Source organism: Capricornis sumatraensis, chromosome 9 (assembly GCF_032405125.1).
Source record: "Capricornis sumatraensis isolate serow.1 chromosome 9, serow.2, whole genome shotgun sequence".
In the NCBI taxonomy this organism is placed as follows: domain Eukaryota; kingdom Metazoa; phylum Chordata; class Mammalia; order Artiodactyla; family Bovidae; genus Capricornis; species Capricornis sumatraensis.
In genome coordinates this window covers 25,545,460-25,567,451 of record NC_091077.1, presented here as the reverse complement: position 1 = coordinate 25,567,451, position 21,992 = coordinate 25,545,460, and the positions used below count along the sequence as shown (strand labels likewise).

Below are 21,992 nucleotides of genomic sequence, written 5' to 3'. Positions count from 1 at the left end.
AAAATTTATGGATTACAGCATTTGTAATAAAAATTAATAAAAGTTTCAGTAAAGCAGAACTGGTGAGATTGAGGTCATCTTTTTATGTATATTTAAGTTAGAAATGCTGAAAAAGTTACAGACTGTTATGTAATGCTACACACTGGAACAGAATGCTAATCTCATATCCTATGATTAATCTAAGTTAGCTAACCTTGAGATGACATTCCAGTCCTGAGTTCAATCAGCAAAGCTACAATATTTCTATTTAATAGTGAACTTCCTTTTCATGAATAGTCAAGAAACTGCTTTCATTCAGAAATACAAGAATCAGTCTTGATTTTTCTCTGTCCACTGTCCCTGGAATTTCACTGACATTATAGGGTTTGGGTATGAGTATTATTTGCTATTCAGATCAATTTGTGTGACTGAAGGCAGGAAGTATTCATGGAGCTTATTTTGTCCAAAAGGAGGAAACTGGAATAAAACTTATTTTTTTAGTAGAACTACAAAATTTGTTCCATCTTATTAAATTCCAACTGTGAATATAAACATAATGTAGTCTTATTTATTTCCAAGAGTTATCTTTTGCTTAGTAAAGTTACCACTAGAGCTTGGGCTTCAAAATGGTTTTATAAACAAAACAGTTGCTAGAAATATTCGAATTACTCCTTCATGAAATCAATATAAGGCTTTTAGATATGGATATGGTAACAAATGATATGTGAATTAACTTATGGAAAAGTTATAATGCAAAACCAATAATGAACGACGGTGGAAAATCTAGTTCTGAGAATACAATATTTTTCTTCCTCTTTTTTTATGTAAAAAGTTGAGAGAAGTTATTTCTTCATTGTCTTTTCCAGATTTGCTAGAGCCAATCTGTCATTCCCTTAATTCTTCCTATGCCATTATTATTTTTGTAAAGACACTGGTGTTCCACAGACCACAAAGTATGTTTTTCTAGGAAGCTTTAGACACCTGCCGTACTGAATTACCAAGAGATGTGAATACTACAAAATCCACATGAAGAAACTTAAGTAATTCTTGCATGATTCATTCAGATAAAAAAGATGGTTTCAATCATGGTTACTTTCCTATCTCAGAGCCATACATACCAGTGCAGTAACGCCCATTTGGAGCCAAGATAAATCCTGGTTTGCAGATGCACTTGAAGCTGCCATCTTCATTAATGCACATCCCATTCAAACACATGTTGGTGGTTGTACACTCATCATGGTCTACAGAAGGAGAGAGTGACTTACGCAACTGGCCTTGAGGAAACCAGTTCCCCCTCTTCCTACAAACAACTGCCAGGCATATTCTACTGCATACATGAGCCAAGTGGTCACAGACTTTTTTTTCTTATGAATGCCAACCGAGTGAGAGCAAATAATGTGGAAAATGTGAAGGACCTTTAGTGTAATAGACATAGAGGAAAAGCATTCAGGAAATTTTGTGTGTAGTTTCTATTAGAATCACATGAATAGAGTTTTATTTTGATTACCAAAAAGTTACTATTTCTTTCATCGGACGTTTACATTGTATGAGAGAATAAAGCAACGAGAAAGCTCACTGCACATGAAATGATCTGGACTTTGATTAGTGGGTGAAATATGTGCTTCTGTGCAAATAGAATATTTCTGTGGCGTATTGGTGTTTACTACAAGGCTAGACCAGGACCACAAATTTGGAGATTTGATTATCACATACATCAAATGTTTTTGTGCTTCCCTAGACTGGAGGTGGGTCTTTTCTGTGTTATCGGTGTTGTAACCCCAACAGTCAAAATACAGTAGGTGCTAAAAATTACAAAGAATAATTGTTACTTTAAACGTATGCCACACAAGAAATTTCCAGAAGCAATGAACTATTCATTTATTATATTTCCAAAAATTCTGTCCCTTCACTTTAACAGTCTTTTGTTAAATGTATTTATATTTTACCTAAGTCATCTGAACGACTCTCATATATGTGCTGTGCGAGCTTTCATGGAAATAGTCTATATGGTTCTAAATAAAAGTGTATATATCCCTTAAAAAATCTTTTGCAAGGGAGCAGGCACTTTCCATACCAACGCAGTTTTTTCCATCTGTAGTTAATTCAAAGCCAGCATTGCAAATGCACTGGAAACTTCCATCTGTGTTCACACATCGACCATTCTTACAAAGAACCCCATTCTGGATGCATTCATCAATATCTGGGGAAATTAACAATATTAGTCTTTTAAAATAATCACAAAATCAATAAGACAATCCATGTAATATCCAGGTCATGGTGCTTCTTTAGAAAAATTTTCATCTCTCACCAGGTTTTTTTTTATTGGATAGGTAGGTATAAGCAGTTATACAGCCCTGACTTATAATAGCTGAAGGAGGGAAGAAAAAGAAAAATGAAATGGGGTGTACAGTGAATGTAGAAGAGGGTGGACAGTGCAGCTGGAATGTAGCTGCTTCTGACACAGTGGTTGAAGACCTGAAAAGTCAGAGTAAGTGAAACTGCTTATATGTGGAATTTTGAAAAAAAAATGGCATAAAAGAACTTATTTACAAAACAGATACAGAAAACAAACTTACGGTGACCAATGGGGTGAGGCAGGGAGGTACAAATTGGGAGATTGGAATCGACATATACACACTACTATATGTAAAACAGAAAACTCAGGGACCTACTGTGCGCTTCTCTGGTAGCTCAGCTGGTAAAGAATCTGCCTGCAATGCAGGAGACCCTGGTTCGATTCCTGGGTCGAGGAGATCTGGAGAAGGGAACAGTTACCCACTCCAGTATTCTTGCCCAGAGAATTCCATGGACAGAGGAGCCTGGCAGGTTACAGTTCATGGGGTCGCAAAGAGCTGGACACAACTGAGTGACTTTCACGTCACATCACTTCACTTCAAGGACATATAGTGTGGCACAAGGAACTCTACTCAATACTCTGTAATGACCTATATGAGAACAGAATCTAAAAAGAGTGGATACATGTATGGTGGTGCTGATTCAGTCAGTAAGTGGTGTACAACTCTTGTGACCCCATAGCCTGTAGTCCACCAGGCTCCTCTGTCCATGCGTTCCCATTTCCTTCCCTAGGGGATCTTCCTGACCCAGGAACCAAACCTGTGTCTGATTCTTTACCACTGAGCCACCAGGGAAATCCAAATATACGTAAAAGTATAATTAAATAACTTTGCTGTGCACTGAAACTAACACAACATTGAAAATCAACTATAGGCCATCAAAAATTAATTTTAAAAAAGACAAAGCAAGGAGCTGAATAAGAATGGAATAACTAAAGAATATCTGGATTAAGAGCAACGTGACAAAAATTGCTGGAAAAAAGTGATTCAAGCAACGGCCAGTGGATAAATAGGAAATGAAAAAAGGAAAAGAAGGATTATCTTCTAGAAGAATTCTGGGATGAATCAGCAGTGAGGTAGAGCATTTGGATGAGGATGGTGGGTGTAGCAGGGAAACTGCATTTAGAGCAGTCGTGATGCGGTATTGGACTACGTGTGAGGTTCAAAGGAAACAGTAGCTGAGAACAACAGTAAATCTTGAACTCCGTTAATCAGAGAGCAGTAATGCTACTGATTTAACTTGGAGAAAGGAAGCTGTGATCTAGGGAAGGAAGATAAACCAGGTTTTTCTCTGACACCAGATACCACACTGCCTGTGTTACATATGCAAAAAAGTATTTATGTTTGAAGAGAGTACTTTGAGGGTGACATACAGTAAATCTGTAATAATGTAACAGCACTTATTTCATTCCATGTCTTTCTTGAATAAATTCACTTTTAACCTCCACAGCCTGGGTCACTCTATTTCATGGAACATTTTCATATGTGAAAGCAAGCTGCCTTACCAATGCATGCTTGCTTGGTAGGAGTCCGCTGGAATCCGGCGTGACATTTACAATAATAGGATCCAGGTGTGTTAACACAGTCTCCATTAGTGCAGGGATTTGATGTGCATTCATCAACATCTGTGAGCAGCGAAAGAAACCATTACAGACCGCACTCCATTTCTAGAAACGTTTGTTTAAAATGCATTTAGGCCTCCCAAATTTGAGAGAAGGCCAGTCAGTGCTAATAGTCTAAATAGCAGAGTATTTATAAAGGAATAAAAATTCCTTTCTTCAACTACAGAGGCCCATCTGGAGAGTTACAAAAATATCACCTATTGGAGAATACAAGAGAATCTGCTTTAACCAAGAAATAATGGTCTTTCAATTTGAATAATGTACTATGATCAAAAGCATGAGTTTGGGGAAGACACAGCCATGAGTTCCCAGAGGCTAGAAAATGTTTATTATCTAAGTAATCTGGGAAAGTTAATAGCCTCTTTAAGGCTTACTACAGAGTTAGAAGATTAATTAAAAGATTTTTAAAAGATACATATTTATATTACATATTGTCACTTCTATTAGTTTTTAAAAAGACAGACAAATTATGGAATTTTTTGTTAACTCATTTATACATGTAACTATGTATCAAGGCTTGGATAATATTTTGAAGCAAAAAACACAGGATGGGGTAAAAATGGAAATTAAGTTTTTAAAAAAAGTCTATTATATTCAGTAGTTGCTGGTTTCTCTAGGATCTTAAACTTGGCACAGGGATTTTTTTTGTATAAAACCAAGTTTTATGGAAATACTGATTCTGATCCTAAGGGTGAGAAACGGCACTGCTCTCTCTTTAAATTCTCCAAGTCTTATCAAATGCAAATTTATCACAGAATTCAAGGACTGTGCAACTGAATGACAAAGTGGACATCAAGGATTAGTTAAATCCTACAGAAATCATGTTTGTGTTAGAAAAAGCAATGCCCACTAAGTATTATTTTGAATGCTGGTGAATTAAAAGCCTGGCTGACTGGTTAGGGCATAATGATTTGCCCTTTCATAGACATAGAGAAGTCATTAGCATATATAATTTCAGCTGAACTGGTGAGCACAACAATAAAATCAATTCACAGTTTTACCATTTTTGTAAACAGATTGCTTCTTTCACAGATATTCTTAAACGAGGAACTGTACTCTACCAAACTCACCAACTTCATTAATATAAACACCTAGACTGCAAGCAATTAAACTTTCTCTGGTAACAGAGTGGGGGAAAAACACTCATAGCAAATAAAATTAAAAAGAACACAGAAAAACAGGAGTAAATACTTTTTCAATTCATCCAAAGATTCCTGGCATCCAAAGATTCCTCCATTGAGACTCACATTTAAGCTTTTGGTTGACAGTTTCAATTCACTGAGCCAAAGGAATGAAGCAAAATGAGAAAAGACAGAGTTTAGAGTGTTAGTAAGCGTATCAAGCATGACTAATGGTCTGTGCAACAGGCCATATCACCTTCAGTAGACGGTGCGGCAGGTCGTATCCGATTCTTTGTGACCCCAAGGACTATACAGTCCATGGAATTCTCCAGACCAAAATACTGGAGTGGTTAGCCTTTCCCTTCTCCAGGGGATCTTCCCAACCCAGGGATCCAAGGCAGGTTTCCGGCATTGCAGGCCGATTTTTTACCAGCTGAGTCACAAGGGAAGCCCCATGGTCCTAAAACTGTCCTTAAAAGATCATCAAACTCTCTTCATTGCCAAACACAGCAGTGTTTTTGTCCTCTTTGTATTTCATTTTTTGGCTGTACTTAACTCCTTTTCTCTCGAAAGCACACCTTTTCAAGGCTTCAGTGATACATATTTTCTAGATTATTTTGCCATCTCACCAACATTATTTCTAATGTTGCTAGTCCACAGGGTTCTAGCTGTTCTACCTGCTATCTTTTTACTCTTCCTGTTTTTCAGCCTGGCTGCAATAATCACCTATATGTTGCTGACTCCTAAATTTTTAACTCAAGTCAACACTCCTCTTAGCTTTACACCTCTACAGGTCAATACCCAAGACACCTAAAATTCAACATGCCCCCTAAGAGATTCATCAACCACTTCCTCCCAACCTCTGCCTTACAGCTCATGTTAATGATGCCACCATATATCCAGTGTTACTCAGTGACGAAGGAAGAAAAGGGAGAGGCAGAGACAGAAATCCTAACATTTAGAACCAGAAAGGACAGGGGACTCTTCTTTTTCTTTCTGGCCATGTCACGCAGTATGTAGGATCTTGGACCAAGGGATAGAACCTGCACCCCGTGCAGTGGAAGCGTGCAGTCTTAACCACTGGACAGCCTGGGAAGTCCCAGGCAGGGGATTCCTGAAACAGTCCAGCTCAGCAGTAGGGTAAGGAAGCACATGGAAGCATAAGCGCAGAAGAAAGACAGCTTGGCAATCAGCTCTACTTCAAAATCCTATTCAGCCCTACTTGTTCCTGTAGTCTAAAAGCTATTTAAAAAACTGAGAATGAAAGACTCATGAGCTTACCTATGCAATCCCCATTTGCATCCTGCTTATAACCCATGTTGCATTCACATCGGTAACTAGAGACAGTAGGTATGCAGCGTCCATTTAAACAGAGGTTAGCGTGGTGCTTACAGATATCTATTGTCTGGTTCAGAATAGCTATGAAAAATCAGAGCACAAATGACATTCCATCACTCCAACACGCATTACTTTCTTTCAAGTCGATTTTTAAAAGGATATTTAAGTACATTATTTAGGGGTACATATCAAAAGCCCACATTATTCTGTATTTTATTAAAACTTTAATGTTGGAATTTAAAAACTATTCTTGAGACACATGGTTATAACTTGCGTTTGTTAAGTTATATATCTGGAAATTTTGCCCATAATGTCGTCTTTTTAAAATGTCAGGAATGTTCTACTGTGCATTTGAATGCTTCCCACTTTTTTTTTTTTGGTAACCATGCTGAATATCCAGATATATCGTAAACAGGCAATATGCCAAAAAGAACAAACATAACACTGTAAGACATCATTAAATATTATTAGCAAGAGCAGTTATTTTCAAAAAAAATGAACTTAAATGTCAAGCACGCCAATGCCAATTCTGGCCAGAAGCCCACAGTTCTCAATTTCTTAAGTTATTCAACAAAAGAGGGCGAGGAAAAGAAAAGATATTTCATTATAATATTTGTTTAGGCACAAGCAAGACATATTCAATTTATCTCAGTTGAGAAATGGTTCTGGAAAATAATTCAAGGAGTGTATGATTGAGACAGCTACAAGCAGCCAAATGAAATACACTGGAACCAAAAAGAATGCTCTTTAATGGCATCATCTGGTCTTGGAATATTACCCCACTCTCACCTCTATTTTCAAAGAGAACCTGGGTCACTCAGTCTTTTCTCCAACTTAGAAAGTTTATGGAACATAAAAATAACACTTTACTAAGACTGTTTTACTGTATTATGCTTTAGACCTCGAAGTAGGTTTCTGCACACACACACACACACACACACACACACACACACACCTTTTGGGGAAAAGGATTAGATATTATAATATCTTTTAAAGGGGAAAACTAAAGAGTCTACACACAAAGTGAACACTCACTTAGTCCAGTGATGATGGGCCCCTGCCCCCCGGCCCCTACACCAGCTCCCCCAACGCCAGGAGAAAAGCCGTTGCCTCCAGGAATGGGGATGAAGCCTGCTCCTCCGGGGCCATAGCCATTGCCATTGCCACTTGGGGCAAAGCCATTCCCCCCAGCGCCTCCAGGTCTGGAACCAGCACTCCCTGGAATCCCTCCTATTGGAAGTCCATCCAAGCAAAGTCTGCGATATTCCTCTAAAAGAGAAGAAAGTTCAGTTAAATACAAATGGATATATTTCTGCATAATAAAGCTAATTTGTGTGTTATAATAATCATTTTAGGTTATCTATGCTTCATGATATGAATACGTCAGTTATTAGCTTGATAAATGTTTTCAATGCTAGCAGTAGCAGGAAAAATACGGGTGCTTCAGGAAAAAACGGAAATCTGCAAGCCATATTTTAACTGAGTTGCATACCCAAAGAATTGTCTATACGTACACTTTGATTTTATGTCTCTAAGTGCAACTCATAAAATTCCAGATATAACTTGCATTTGCAAGAAATTCACTTGAATGGATGGATATTAAACCTTTAAGCAATTCATTCTATATTTGGTTTTACTTAAATCTCCATCAGTATCACACCTACACATTTTCCCTCTTTTCTTTTTTTAAGGGATTAATATAATTTAGAATAATTTTTTTTCTAATGTGGACTCTTAACAGAATACAGCATTTAATAAGCTTTTAAATCTGCTAATTGTTTGTCCAAGTATCAAAGTTGAGGGAAAAACGTATAATTGCCTTATTTTCTTAAGTGTTCTCAGAATTAGGGCACCATATAAGAAGAAATGAAAACTGTTTAACTCAAGTAATTGTTTGAGTATTAATATGACTAGGGTGATGAGTTTTCAAAATTATACACTATGCATTATCTTTGGTTTTAAAAAATTTTACTACTCAATTTTGGAATTACAAGGATTAGAAATTTAGAAAGAAAGGCCCTTATTTTTTTTCCTCCATAACAGAACATACAGATGTGTATGTTTATAAGCATATTTCAAAAAGCTGAATTATTTTTCATCTTTATAACATGGAGGCAATGTAATAACATAGTATCAATATACTTTCATGTGATGAACACCACACTTTACTATGCATGTTATATTAACAAGAGGAACTACTTCTCATTCATCTTAGAGTAATTTTCTGGTATAGCCTCAGCTACACGGCAGTTAGTATAGCAAAATGAATGACAGTGAATTCTGAAGACAAAAGTCAGTGTATTCTGAATTTTCAAGGTCATTAGAAAAGGTAGGAAATATCTCTTAAGGACTGGAGCACAATAAGCTGCTGCTGCTGCTAAGTCGCTTTAGTCGTGTGTGACTCTGTGTGACCCCATAGATGGCAGCCCACCAGGCTCCCCCATCCCCGGGATTCTCCAGGCAAGAACACTGGAGTGGGTTGCCATTTTCTTCTCCAAACAATAAGCTGAGGGTATGCCTAAAATAAAATAAATGAAGGCCAAACTTTGTTACTCCAGCTTCAAATGGAAGATTAGGTTCTAAAACTGAACTTACATACCGACATTCAAAATAATTATTAAAATTCTTGCTTAAAGTTAATACATGATCGGTGGTTAGGCTTTTTCTAATATTAACAAAAAGAATAGAATGAAGACTGATCCCAATAATCAACATCACCCTAACCCCCACAAAAGTCACCCAAGTCCTGAAGACACTAAAAGGAAGGCAAAGATGATCTGTCTTTAAGGAAAACACGAAAGCACATTCTGGTCACTAATTTTCCTGCCATGGAGTGTCCTGAGCACATGAGCAGCCAACAGCTCACCAGAGCCTCTGACGGGACAGGCTTCGGGAATGGTTCCGATGCCCCAGCAGCGGCCGGGCTCACAGCAGCACTGCATTCTGGTCATCCTGCCCGGAAGCTCCTGTGCACAGCGGCCGTTCACCAGGCCCGAGAAACATGTGCCTGTTCTCTGATCTAAACCCGGGAAAAGAAAATAGAAGACACGACAGAATTACCCTGAGTCCTCACATCATTTATTGTACACGTTAGGAGATGCTAAGTTAAGGGGATTATTTTACTTAATTTCGATTACAGCTCATTCTTTCCATTTCTATCACATTTATTCATGCTTTTGTCTATTTACTCACTGAGCACCTGGGCCACGCCATACCCCAGGTATACAAAAAAGAGAGCCATGAAGCAGCTATGAGCCCACACGCAGGAAGAAGCCACACCCAGACAGACGCAGAGCTCAAATGAGGGAAAGCGACAAACCCATCTCAGCCTGGACCCGTCAATCAGTCACCCAGCAGACCTGCAGATGTATACTGTTGTTCACTACAGAAATTTTATGGTTATTTATTACACAGCAATACAAAACTGTCGCAGGTGCTATTTTAGAAAGACTGATCAGAACAGCTTCTTTGAGGCAGTGACATCTGAGCAGACTTTAATAAGGGGAGAGCATGAGCCACACAAGTAACCTGAAAGAAGAGAAGTTCACAGAGAAAGAAGAAGATGTGTTTCACGTGCGTGAAAAACGAGGAGTCAGTGTGACTGGACAAGAGAAGGCAGGAGGGAGGTGGAAGATTCTGAGCTCAGAGGCGTACAGAGGGCAAGGGCACGTATAGCCCCAAAAACCACGAGGGAAGTACTTTCTGATTTTATTTGGCGTGCCAAAAAGAGCCAGTCCAGTTTCACTACATATTATTTAACTTTTAACAGGATGCTTCCAAGAAGTTCTGTCCGTGACCACAAGAAGAAACACATACCACAACCATCAGGAGCTACATGTCACTGATGCAGTTGAAACTATTAACTATAAATAATGCCATTAATAGGGAAGGCCTCATATTTTTACACCAGATACTGAGTTTTAAAATAAATATATTATTTCCTTGAATGGTCCAAAGCTTACCTCAGGTTGCTTCCATGCTATTGTTAAATTAAAAAAAAATTGGCTTTAGTTAGGTATTATTCCATGTAAGAATCAGAATCCCTATCAGTCCCCAAAAGAAACCCAGTATGTCCAAGAGAAAGTACATAATTCAACTCATGCAGGCTTACTTAAAGGCACTGCAGACACTTTAAAAACGTCACGATTTTTTAAAAAAATTATTTATTTTCAGTTTAGTTCAGTTCAGTCGCTCAGTCGTGTCCGACTCTTTGCGACCCCATGAATTGCGGCACGCCAGGCCTCCCTGTCCATCACCAACTCCTGGAGTTCACTCAGACTCATGTCCATCGAGTCAGTGATGCCATCCAGCCATCTCATCCTCTGTCGTCCCCTTCTCCTCATGCCCCCAATCCCTCCCAGCATCAGAGTCTTTTCCAATGAATCAACTCTTTGCATGAGGCGGCCAAAGTATTGGAGTTTCAGCTTTAGCATCATTCCTTTCAAAGAAATCCCAAGGCTGATCTCCTTCAGAATGGACTGGTTGGATCTCCTTGCAGTCCTATTTATTTTAATTGGAGGCTAATTACTTTACAATATGGTAGTGGTTTTTGCCATATATTGACATGAATCAGCCATGGGTGTACATCTGTTCCCCATCCTGAACCCCCCTCCCACCTCCTCCCCATCCCATCCCTCAGGGTTGTCCCAGTGCACCAGCCCTGAGCACCCTGTCTCATGCATCGAACCTGGACTGGTGATCTATTTCACATATGATAATATACATGTTTCAATGCTATTCTCTCAAGTCATCCCACCCTCGCCTTCTCCCCCAGAGTCCAAAAGACTGTTCTATACATCTGTGTCTCTTTTGCTGTCTCACATATAGGGTCATCATTACCATCTTTCTAAATTTCATATGTATGCGTTAGTATCCTGTATTGGTATTTTTCTTTCTGACTTACTTCACTGTATATAATAGGCTTCAGTCTCATCCACCTCATTAGAACTGATTCAAATGTATTCTTTTTAATAGCTGAGTAATATTGCATTGTGTATACATACCACAGCTTTCTTATCCATTCATCTGCCAATGGACATCTAGGTTGCTTCCATGTCCTGGCTATGATAAACAGTGCTGTGATGAACATTGGGGTACACGTGTCTCTTTCAATTCTGGTTTCCTTGGTGTGTATGCCCAGCAGTGGGATTGCTGGGCACCAGTTGGGTGTGGACAGGCTGTCTGTCATTGGGAATAATTTCACAGGTAGATTTCGACTCCCAAGAATGATCCAGGAAAATCGTTTTTAGAATATTCATTTCAGAAACCTAAAGTATTATATTCTTAAATTTACTTGATTTACTCCTCACGAACAGGATGAGAATTAAGATAGGGAACTTCTAAACTCTTCACAGTAACCACCGTCACAAAATACATTCAGTGCTACACAGTATGCTGAACGTACTTGTCTCTTCAAGGATCTCTGAGGAGGAGGTTGAACCATAAGATTTGGAAAGAAAAAGAAGAGAGTCATGGCCTTGAGTCAGGATACCTAGGTTTACAGCAAAAAATTCTTAATTGTTTTATTCTGTAACCATATCTATCTACCTACTTCGTATTCATGAAATAGGGTTAATGGAAGGATTAAACAAAACAATACATGCTCTGTTTCCAGTAGAACAATGTATTAGATACCCTGAGTATCCCTCCCAATGGAAACATTCTTGATAAAATATGAAAAACTACTTTAAAAAATCATTTCACTGACATGAAAAAGGGGAAAAACTGCGTCTTGAAGTGAAACCAAGAATCTTTGGAGGTTAAGTGCACACCTAGGTTTCAGCTTTTTGGCTTCTATAAACTCTGGAGAGTCTGGTTTTCAACTCTTGATAGTTTTACAGGGGCCAGAACCTAAGAGATAAAAGCCCAGATTCATCTCTCTAATACAAAATGAAGCAGGACACTCCCTCATAAAGTAGGGGTCCCAAGCAGCTATATCCTTGTTATATGGCTAATGCAGAGAAAAGCAGCTAAGAGACTTGCCTGTTTCTACCTTCATGCTGGATGGAGGAAAAAAAAAAAAAAGACTCTTCCTAAGAATGTGAAACCACAAGCTCTTTCTCACATAGACGACTTTGTTGTCAAAATATTAGGTTTGTGTTCTGAAATTTTCAAAGGAGGAGTATTGCATAAAGAGGTCTCCAGGTAGGGATATTCAAAGTACCTCACAAAAACCAACACAACTAAGGACTTAATACTGACATAGGTCTCAAAGAATTTCCACATATAAAGTTTCAGGAAAAAAGGAGTAGCTAACAGAAAAGTAACTGAAGAAGTAAGTAAATCAATAACACACAGGGAAACAAGGCTCAATGAACAAAGGTTAGCTGAATAAATAACAGATACTGGAATGGTCAGATCAACTGGAGGAAAGATGTAAGCGTCTGAATGCAGAGTTCCAGAGAATAGCAAGAAGAGATAAGAAAGCCTTCTTCAGTGATCAATCAATGCAAAGAAATAGACGAAAAGAACACAATGGGAAAGACTAGAGATCTCTTCAAGAAAATTAGAGATACCAAGGGAACATTTCATGCAAAGGGGGGCACAATAAAGGACAGAAATGGTATGGACCTAACAGAAGCAGAAGATAAGAAGAGGTGGCAAGAATACACAGAACTGTACAAAAAAGATCTTCATGACCCAGATAATCATGATGCTGTAATCTCTAATCTAGAGCCAGACATCCTAGAATGTGAAGTCAAGTGGGCCTTAGAAAGCATCACTATGAACAAAGCTAGTGGAGGTGATGGAATTCCAGTTGAGCTCTTTCAAATCCTGAAAGATGATGCTGTGAAAGTGCTGAACTCAATATGCCAGCAAATTTAAAACTCAGCAGTGGCCACAGGACTGGAAAAGGTCAGTTTTCATTCCAATTCCAAAGAAAGGCAATGCCAAAGAATGCTCAAACTACCACACAAGTGCACTCATCTCACATGCTACTAAAGTAATGCTCAAAATTCTCCAAGCCAGGCTTCAGCAATATGTGAACTGTGACCTTCCTGATGTTGAAGCTGGTTTTAGAAAAGGCAGAGGAACCAGAGATCAAATTGCCAACATCTGCTGGATCATGGAAAAAGCAAGAGAGTTCCAGAAAAACATCTATTTCTGCTTTCTTGACTATGCCAAAGCCTTTAACTGTGTGGATCACAATAAACTGTGGAAAATTCTTAAAGAGATGGGAATAGCAGACCACCTGACCTGCCTCTTGAGAAATCTGTATGCAGGTCAGGAAGCAACAGTTAGAACTGGACATGGAACAACAGACTGGTTCCAAATAGGAAAAGGAGTATGTCAAGGCTGTATATTGTCACCCTGCTTATTTAACTTCTATGCAGAGTACATCATGAGAAACGCTGGACTGGAAGAAACACAAGCTGGAATCAAGATTGCCGGGAGAAATATCAATCACCTCAGATATGCAGATGACACCACCCTTATGGCAGAAAGTGAAGAGGAACTAAAAAGCCTCTTGATGAAAGTGAAAGTGGAGAGTGAAAAAGTTGGCTTAAAGCTCAACATTCAGAAAACGAAGATCATGGTATCTGGTCCCATCACTTCATGGCAAATAGATGGGGAAACAGTGGAAACAGTGTCAGACTTCATTTTGTGGGGCTCCAAAATCACTGCTGATGGTGACTGCAGCCATGAAATTTAAAGACGTTTACATCTTGGAAGAAAAGTTATGAGCACCCTAGATAGTATATTCAAAAGCAGAGACATTACTTTGCCGACTAAGGTCCTTCTAGTCAAGGCTATGATTTTTCCAGTGGTCATGTATGGATGTGAGAGTTGGACTGTGAAGAAGGCTGAGCGCCAAAGAATTGATGCTTTTGAACTATGGTGTTGGAGAAGACTCTTGAGAGTCCCTTGGACTGCAAGGAGATCCAACCAGTCTATTCTGAAGGAGATCAATCCTGGGATTTCTTTGGAAGGAATGATGCTAAAGCTGAAACTCCAGTACTTTGGCCACCTCATGCGAAGAGTTGACTCACTGGAAAAGACTCTGACGCTGGGAGGGATTGGGGGCAGGAGGAGAAGGGGACGACAGAGGATGAGATGGCTGAATGGCATCACTGATTCGATGGGCGTGAGTCTGAGTGAACTCTGGGAGTTGGTGATGGACAGGGAGTCCTGGTGTGCTGCAATTCACGGGGTCACAAAGAGCCGGACATGACTGAGTGACTGAACTGAACTGAATGATATTTCATTATATATTAATAACTAAATAACCTTTGATCCATTTAAGCAATTAAAAAACTAAAAATATGAACAGAGAAAACAAGTCCACAAACAATGAAAGAACAGACTTAAAAACACTGAATGAAATGTCTATAAATAAAACAATCATAACTGAAATAAAACACTTAGTGACTATATTAAGCAGTGTACTGCACATAGTACAGTTAATGGACATGAGTTTGAGTAAACTCCAGGAGTTAGTGATGGACAGGGAAGCCTGGTGTGCTGTGGTCCATGGGGTCGCAGAGTTGGACACGACTGAGCAACTGAAGTAACTAACTAACTAACTACACACAGATGAAGAGAGAATTCCTGAGCTGGAAAAAATAGCTGAATATATCATGGTAGTGTAGTTCAGAGTCAAAGAGATAGAAAATCTTAGAAAGAGGTTAAGAACTATGGGGGTGAGTGTGAAAAGGTAATTTACATCTAATAAGACTAATAAGAGTATTAGAAAGTCTCAAAAGCAGACGGTAGGTGGAGAGGCCATAGTGAACAGGTATTAGTTTACAATTTTCTAATGATGTTGCAAGATAAGTTCAGATCTAGGTAGTCCAATAAATCCAAAGTGCTGCTGCTAAGTCACTTCAGTCATGTCTGACTCTGTGCGATCCCATAGACGGCAGCCCACCAGGCTCCCCCGTCCCTGGGATTCTCCAGGCAAGAACACTGGAGTGGGTTGCCATTTCCTTCTCCAAGGCAGGAAAGTGAAAAGTGAAAGTGAAATCACTCAGTTGTGTCCAACTCTTTGCGACCCCATGGACTGCAGCCTACCAGGCTCCTCCACCATGGGATTTTCCAGGCAAGAGTACTGGAGTGGGGTGCCATTGCCTTCTCCAAAATCCAAAGTGGGAAAACTAAAAAGAAATCCAGAGTTCACACCACATCACTCTGAAACTGCAGAACAACAAAGAAAATGTGAAGGTCTTAAAAATAGCTAGAAAAAATATATAGATTACAGTGGATGCTAGAACACAGCAGAATATTATCTTCTGTATGCTGTGATAAAAATAACTGTCAACCTAAAATTCTGTACCCCAAGAAACCATCTTCCAGAGGGAAATAAATTAAGGCCATTTTCACGAAACATAAACTGAATTTTCTACAAAAAGTTTCTTGCCAAAGTAAATTTTAGAAGAGGTGTTTTAGGTAAAAGGGAAAACAATTTCAGTGGCAGGTTTGAAATATATGAATAAATAAAGAGGGAAAACACTGTTAAGATACATACACAAGTAATAAAATATCAAACAATAATAATAATAATGATTAATCTGTTGCAAATGGGGAGTGGAAATTGGTTGGACTTTTTTACCTTGGAAGGGGGAGATCAAAGTGTAACCATTCTAATATTCTTTTACTGTTTATATGTGGGTAAAAATACAGACAATTTTAGGCTTTAAGTTATTATATATGTATCCTCAAAAAGCCAGGATAATTACCAAAACCAGAGAAATAAAGTACATATTTCTAAACAATAGATGAAAAAGAATGAGCTGCGGAAGAATGGAAAGAGGGAATGAAAGGACAAAAGCCAAAATAAATCTAAAAAAAGAAAGTGAGAAACAGAAAATAACAAAAAAGAGAAGGCACAGGGAAAGCACAATAAACGAGAAGCAAAAAAATAATAATAATAGAAATAAAACCAATGCATCAGTTACTGTAATAAACACTAATGAATTTACATATCAATTTAAAAGATAAAGATTTTGAGACCATGTCCCCCCCAAATTTAGAGTTAGGCTGTTTAAAGAAACATATTTAAAACAAAAGGAAGCAGAAAGGTTGAGAGAAAAAATATCCAAATAGCATATATTTAAATCTTCCTCTCCAATTCACAAAATGCAATGCAAAAAGACATTAGATAAAACATATCAAAAGAAAATACTTAGAAACGTATCAAGAGGAAAAGAAAGAAAACTTTAGAGAGTCAATACATATCAAAAAAGGTTTAATTCACTATGAATCAATACTTTTAGACAGTCATTATGCTATAACATAGCATCAAAACATTAAAGCAAAAACTTAAAAGGCCACATGGAGAAACTGAGAAATCTACTACTAAGGTGGAACATTTATACAACTCTGTAAGTAACTGATAGAGACAGTAGATAAAATCTAGTAGTTCTAGGAAAAATTTGAACAGAACAGTTAACAAGTTTGATCTAACGGATATAGCTATCCAACGAGAAAATACAAAACTCAAGCCCACATAGAAGATTTTCAAATCAGGGGAACCCCTGACACTTCTAAACCACTCATGTGTCAAATACACCAACACACTGGAAATAATGTAATATGTTAAAAAAAAAAAATGAGTAGAAGCTGAACAGGAATCTGTTCTAGTCTCAAAATTTGGAAGTCTTCAATGATATTTTGAGAGCTCCACAAATGTGTATTTACACTGAACACTGCAATGCAAATAAAAATGCCTCGTAATATACAGGCACTACTAATATTCCCACTAATGGATATTGCATTTTGACTAGTAAAATACAAATTCATTTAAAATTATTACTAGATACCCAGCATTTTGTTTCATTATGTATTTTTCTCAAAGATATTGGGTTATCATAATGTGTGGATCTGAAAACATTTTTGATGTTAAACAGGAGGTCTTCAAATCCAGTAAACATAATTAACTACTATAATTAACCATAATTAGTTAACTATAATTAACTCCTATAGTTTGAAAACCTTTCACCAGTCCTATAAGATATGCTGGAAGAAACCATGTCACTGTTGAAAGGACTGAGGGACAGAAAGAGAGGACTGGCAAGTAAATCATAACATTTTCATAAATTCTACAATTAGTCTCTTTAAGGAGATCAAACCAGTCAACCCTAAAGGAAATCAACCCTAACAGTCATTGGAAGGATGATGCTGAATTTGAAGCTCAACACTTTGGCCACGTGATGTGAAGAACTGACTCGCTGGAAAAGACCCTGATGCTGGGAAAGACTGAGGGCAAGAGGAGAAGGGGGGCGATAGAGAATGAGATGATTGGACGGCATCACTGACTCAATGGGTGAGAGTTTGAGATGGTGAAGGACAGGGAAGCCTTGCATGCTGCAGTTCATGGGGTCACAAAGCTGGACATGACTTAACAACTGAACAACAGCAAGAACATCGGAGATGTAAACAATCTCCTTTCAATCCTTTGCATCAAAAACATGAAAATGAGATACAGACACAGTGTAGTGTGATATCTCATAGTTAAGATCTCTCCAAAAATACATTACAAAAGGAAAACAGTGCCTGAGAGCTGGGTTATTTCGTTTGTATCTCTGAACTGCATGGTCCTTAGAAAGTACTGTGTTGAAAATGTGCCATATGGAAGAATAAAAAGGAACATCCCATACAACTAAGAGTTGTCAAGACATGCCATCCCTTGAAATATGGAATTATTAGGGGCAAAGAAAGATGAAGTCTGTTTATAATACGATTAGAACAAATTATTCTCGTGCTTGGTATGTGTTTAACTGCAGAACTGATGTGTCATAAGTAATGTGTGTGTTTAACTGCAGAACTGATATGTCGTAAGTAATGAAAACATGTCTATTCCTCTAATAATCTCCTATCACACTCGCTGTACTCCCAGAAGAAGGTTTACATCAAGCCTTATTTAAAGCCACACTGAGAAAGAGGAAGTAATCCATCTTCTCTGATTAAAATATAAATCTACCTTGAAACAAAATAATGGTACTCTTATCAGAGTTTGTTTCACGGCTTGACATTTAGTCTAAACTTGATTTAAAAGAACTAACAGTTAATTATACAGTGTGATGAAAACTTGGTAAAAGATGGGGAAGGTTGTACCTTGAAAAAATACATCTCCTGTTGAATGGGCTTTGCTCATTAAAAATGCAGGGATCAACCAGAAAGCCACGATGAGGTGAGCTCAAGTCAGAAGACTAGTGATAGCGTGTGTTCAACAGATAAAAATCATGGCCTCAGACTTCATCCCCTGATTCTGCAGGCCTGCACTTGCTTCTCTGAGGGTCTGGCATCAACCTGAGTTCCATTTGACTAATTCTGCAGATTCTTGGTATTTCCAAAGTACCTGCAGGTTGCACTCGTGTCTCCATCATACATGACTAACTAGAACTAGGAAGAATGAATGAGAAAGAACCACTGTGGCTCCTTGGTCTACTTCTTCCGTGAAAGCAGTGGAATTTTTCTTCCTCATTACCTAACTTTCTCTTTCAAGGACATTCTTTCTTAATTAAAACTACGCCCCCTGACTCACCAGTCATTTTTGTATGATTTTTCTGATTAAAACTAAGATACTATATAGTGTATGGTTTCATCCCTGTCTCCTCTACGCCTTTTCAGTTCATTTCCATCGCTCAGTCGTGTCAGACTCTTTGCGACCCCATGGACTGCAGCACACCAGGCCTCCCTGTCCATCACCAACTCCCAGAGTTTACTTAAACACATGTCCATTAAGTCAGTGATGCTTTCCAACCATCTTATTCTCTGTCAACCCCTTCTCCTCCCACCTTCAATCTTTCCCAGCATCAGGGTCTTTTCAAATGAGTCAGTTCTTTGCATAAAGTAGCCAAAGTATTGGAGTTTCAGCTTTAACATCAGTCTTTCCAGTGAATATTCAGGACTGATTTCCTTTAGGATGGACTGGTTGGATCTCCTTGATGTCCAGAGGAATCTCAAGAGTCTTCTCCAACACCACAGTTCAAAAGCATTTATTCTTCAGCACTCAGCTTTCTTTATAGAGTCCAACTCTCACATCCATACAAGACTACTGGAAAAACCAAAGCCTTGACTAGATGGACCTTTGTTGGCAAAGTAATGTCTCTGCTTTTTAATAAGCTGTCTAAGTTGGTCATAGCTCTTCTTCCAAAGAGCAAGCATCTTTTAATTTCATGACTGCAGTCACCATCTGCAATGATTTTGGAGCCAGAAAAAAATAAAGTTCTCAATGTTTGCACTGTTTCTCTGTCTATTTCTCATGAAGTGATGGGACCAGAGGCCATGAAGTGATGGGACCAGATGCCATGATCTTAGTTTTCTGAATGTTGAGCTTTAAGCCAACTTTTGCACTCTCCTCGTTCACTTTCATCAAGAGGCTCTTTAGTTCTTCTTCGCTTTCTGCCATAAGGGAGGCGCCATCTGCATATCTGAGAGTACTGATATTTCAAGTACTATTGCCTGGAAAATCCCATGGACAGAGGAGCCTGGTAGGCTACAGTCCATGGGGTCACGAAGAGTCGGACACGACTGAGCGACTTAACTTACTAACTTACTTAATCTTGATTCCAGCTTGTGCTTCATCAAGTCCAGCATTTCTCATGATGTATTGTGCAAAGAAGTTAAATAGGTAGGGTGACAATATACAGCCTTGATGTACTCCTTTCCTGATTTGGAACCTGTTGTTCCATGTCCAGTTCTAACTGTTGCTTTCTGACCTGCTTACAGATTTCTCAAGAGGCAGGTCAAGTTGTCTGGTATTTCCATCCCTTGAAGAATTTTCCACAGTTTGTGGTGATCCACACAGTCAAAGGCTTTGGCATAGTCAATAAAGCAGAAGTAGATATTTTTCTGGAACTCTCTTGCTTTTTCGATGACCCAGCGGATGTTGGCAATTTGATCTCTGGTTCCTCTGCCTTTTCTAAATCCAGCTTCAACATCTGGAAGTTCACAGTTCATGTACTGTTGAAGCCTAGCTTGGAGAATTTTGAGCATTACTTTACTAGTGTGTGAGATGAGTGCAATTGTGCAGTAGTTTGAGCATTCTTTGGCATTGCCTTTCTTTGGGATTGGAATGAAAACTGACCTTTTCCAGTCCTGTGGTCACTGTTGAGTTTTCCAAATTTGTCTCTGCTTTCACAGCACTTTCACAGCATCATCTTTCAGGATTTGAAATAGCTCAACTGGAATTCCATCACCTCCACTAGCTTTGTTCATAGTGATGCTTCCTAAGGCCCACTTGACTTCGCATTCCAGAATGTCTGGCTCTAGGTGAGTGATCACACCATCATGATTATCTGCATTGTGAGTATCTTTTTTGCACAGTTCTTCTGTGTATTCTTGTCACCTCTTCGTAATATCTTCTGCTTCTATTAGGTGCATACCATTTCTGTCCCTTATTGTCCCATCTTTGCATGAAAAGTTCCCTTGGTATCTCTAGTCTTTCCCATTCTACTGTTTTCATATATTTCTTTGCATTGATCACTGAGGAAGGCTTTCTTATCTCTCCTTGCTATTTGGAACTCTGCATTCAAATGGGTGTATCTTTCCTTTTCTCCTTTGTCTTTTACTTCTCTTCTTTTCAGAGCTGTTTGTAAGGCCTCCTCAGACCATTTTGCCTTTTTACATTTCTTTTTCTTGGGGATGGTCTTGATCACTGCCTCCTGTACAATGTCGCGAACCTGCGTCCATAGTTCTTCAGGCACTCTGTCTATTAGATCTAATCCCTTGAATCTATTTGTTACTTCCACTGTATAATCATAAGGGATTTGATTTAGGTCATACCTGAATGGTCTAGTGGTTTTCCCTGCTTTCTTCAATTTCAGTCTGAATTTGACAATAAGGAGTTCATGATCTGAGCCACAGTCAGCTCCCAGTCTTGTTTTTGCTGACTGTATAGAGCTTCTCTATCTTTGGCTGCAAAGAATATAATCAATCAGATTTCGGTGTTGACCATCTGGTGATGTCCATGTGTAGAGTCTTCTCTTGTGTTGTTGGAAGAGGGTTTTTGCTATGACTCGTGCATCCTCTTGGCAAAACTCTCTCTGCATTTGCCCTTCTGTATTCCAAGGCCAAATTTGCCCGTTACTCCAAGTAATTAATTCTTGACTTCCTTCTTTTGCATTCCAGTCCCCTATAATGGAAAGGACATCTTTTTTGGGTGTTAGTTCTAGAAGGTCTTGTAGGTCTTCACAGAACCATTCAACTTCAGCTTCTTCAGCATTATTGGTCGGGCATAGACTTGGATTACTGTCATATTAGTTAAACCTATTTAGGAGTTTGGGGTTATCCTTCAAGCATTTGCAAATGCATGTAATCAACGTCCATCATCACCCAGAGTGCTGCACAGGGACAGCATATCCTGATTACAGGATATGTGATCCTGTGCTGCTCACAGTTCTTCATGGGCTCTCACTGTCCAGGATCAATCTGAAACTTCTTAGAAAGGCAGTTAAGAGCCTCAGCAATAGAATCTTCATCTTAACCCATCTTCAACCACTTTCTTACTTAGCTCTCCTCCCCAAGCGACCCTTCCCACTTCCTCCCACGTCTACTCACTTTCAGCATCTGCAGTGCTGCTCAGGCCTTTCTCTTTGCTCAGCACAGTCCAATTGCTCGGCTCCCGCCCATCTTTC

General features: G+C 38.8%; 1 protein-coding gene across 1 annotated transcript in view; it reads right to left on the bottom strand.

Annotated features, from left to right (window-relative positions):
• The window catches only part of FBN2 (fibrillin 2), a 224,214-nt gene that overhangs the window by 94,674 nt on the left and 107,548 nt on the right, over positions 1–21,992 (bottom strand). The window contains exons 9-14 of the mRNA XM_068981357.1: positions 9,281–9,433; positions 7,450–7,683; positions 6,358–6,495; positions 3,839–3,958; positions 2,054–2,179; positions 1,098–1,220 (exon numbers count right to left, since the gene is read on the bottom strand). Of these exons, the coding sequence (XP_068837458.1) occupies positions 1,098–1,220; positions 2,054–2,179; positions 3,839–3,958; positions 6,358–6,495; positions 7,450–7,683; positions 9,281–9,433 (894 nt within the window). The remainder of the gene's footprint in view (positions 1–1,097; positions 1,221–2,053; positions 2,180–3,838; positions 3,959–6,357; positions 6,496–7,449; positions 7,684–9,280; positions 9,434–21,992) is intronic.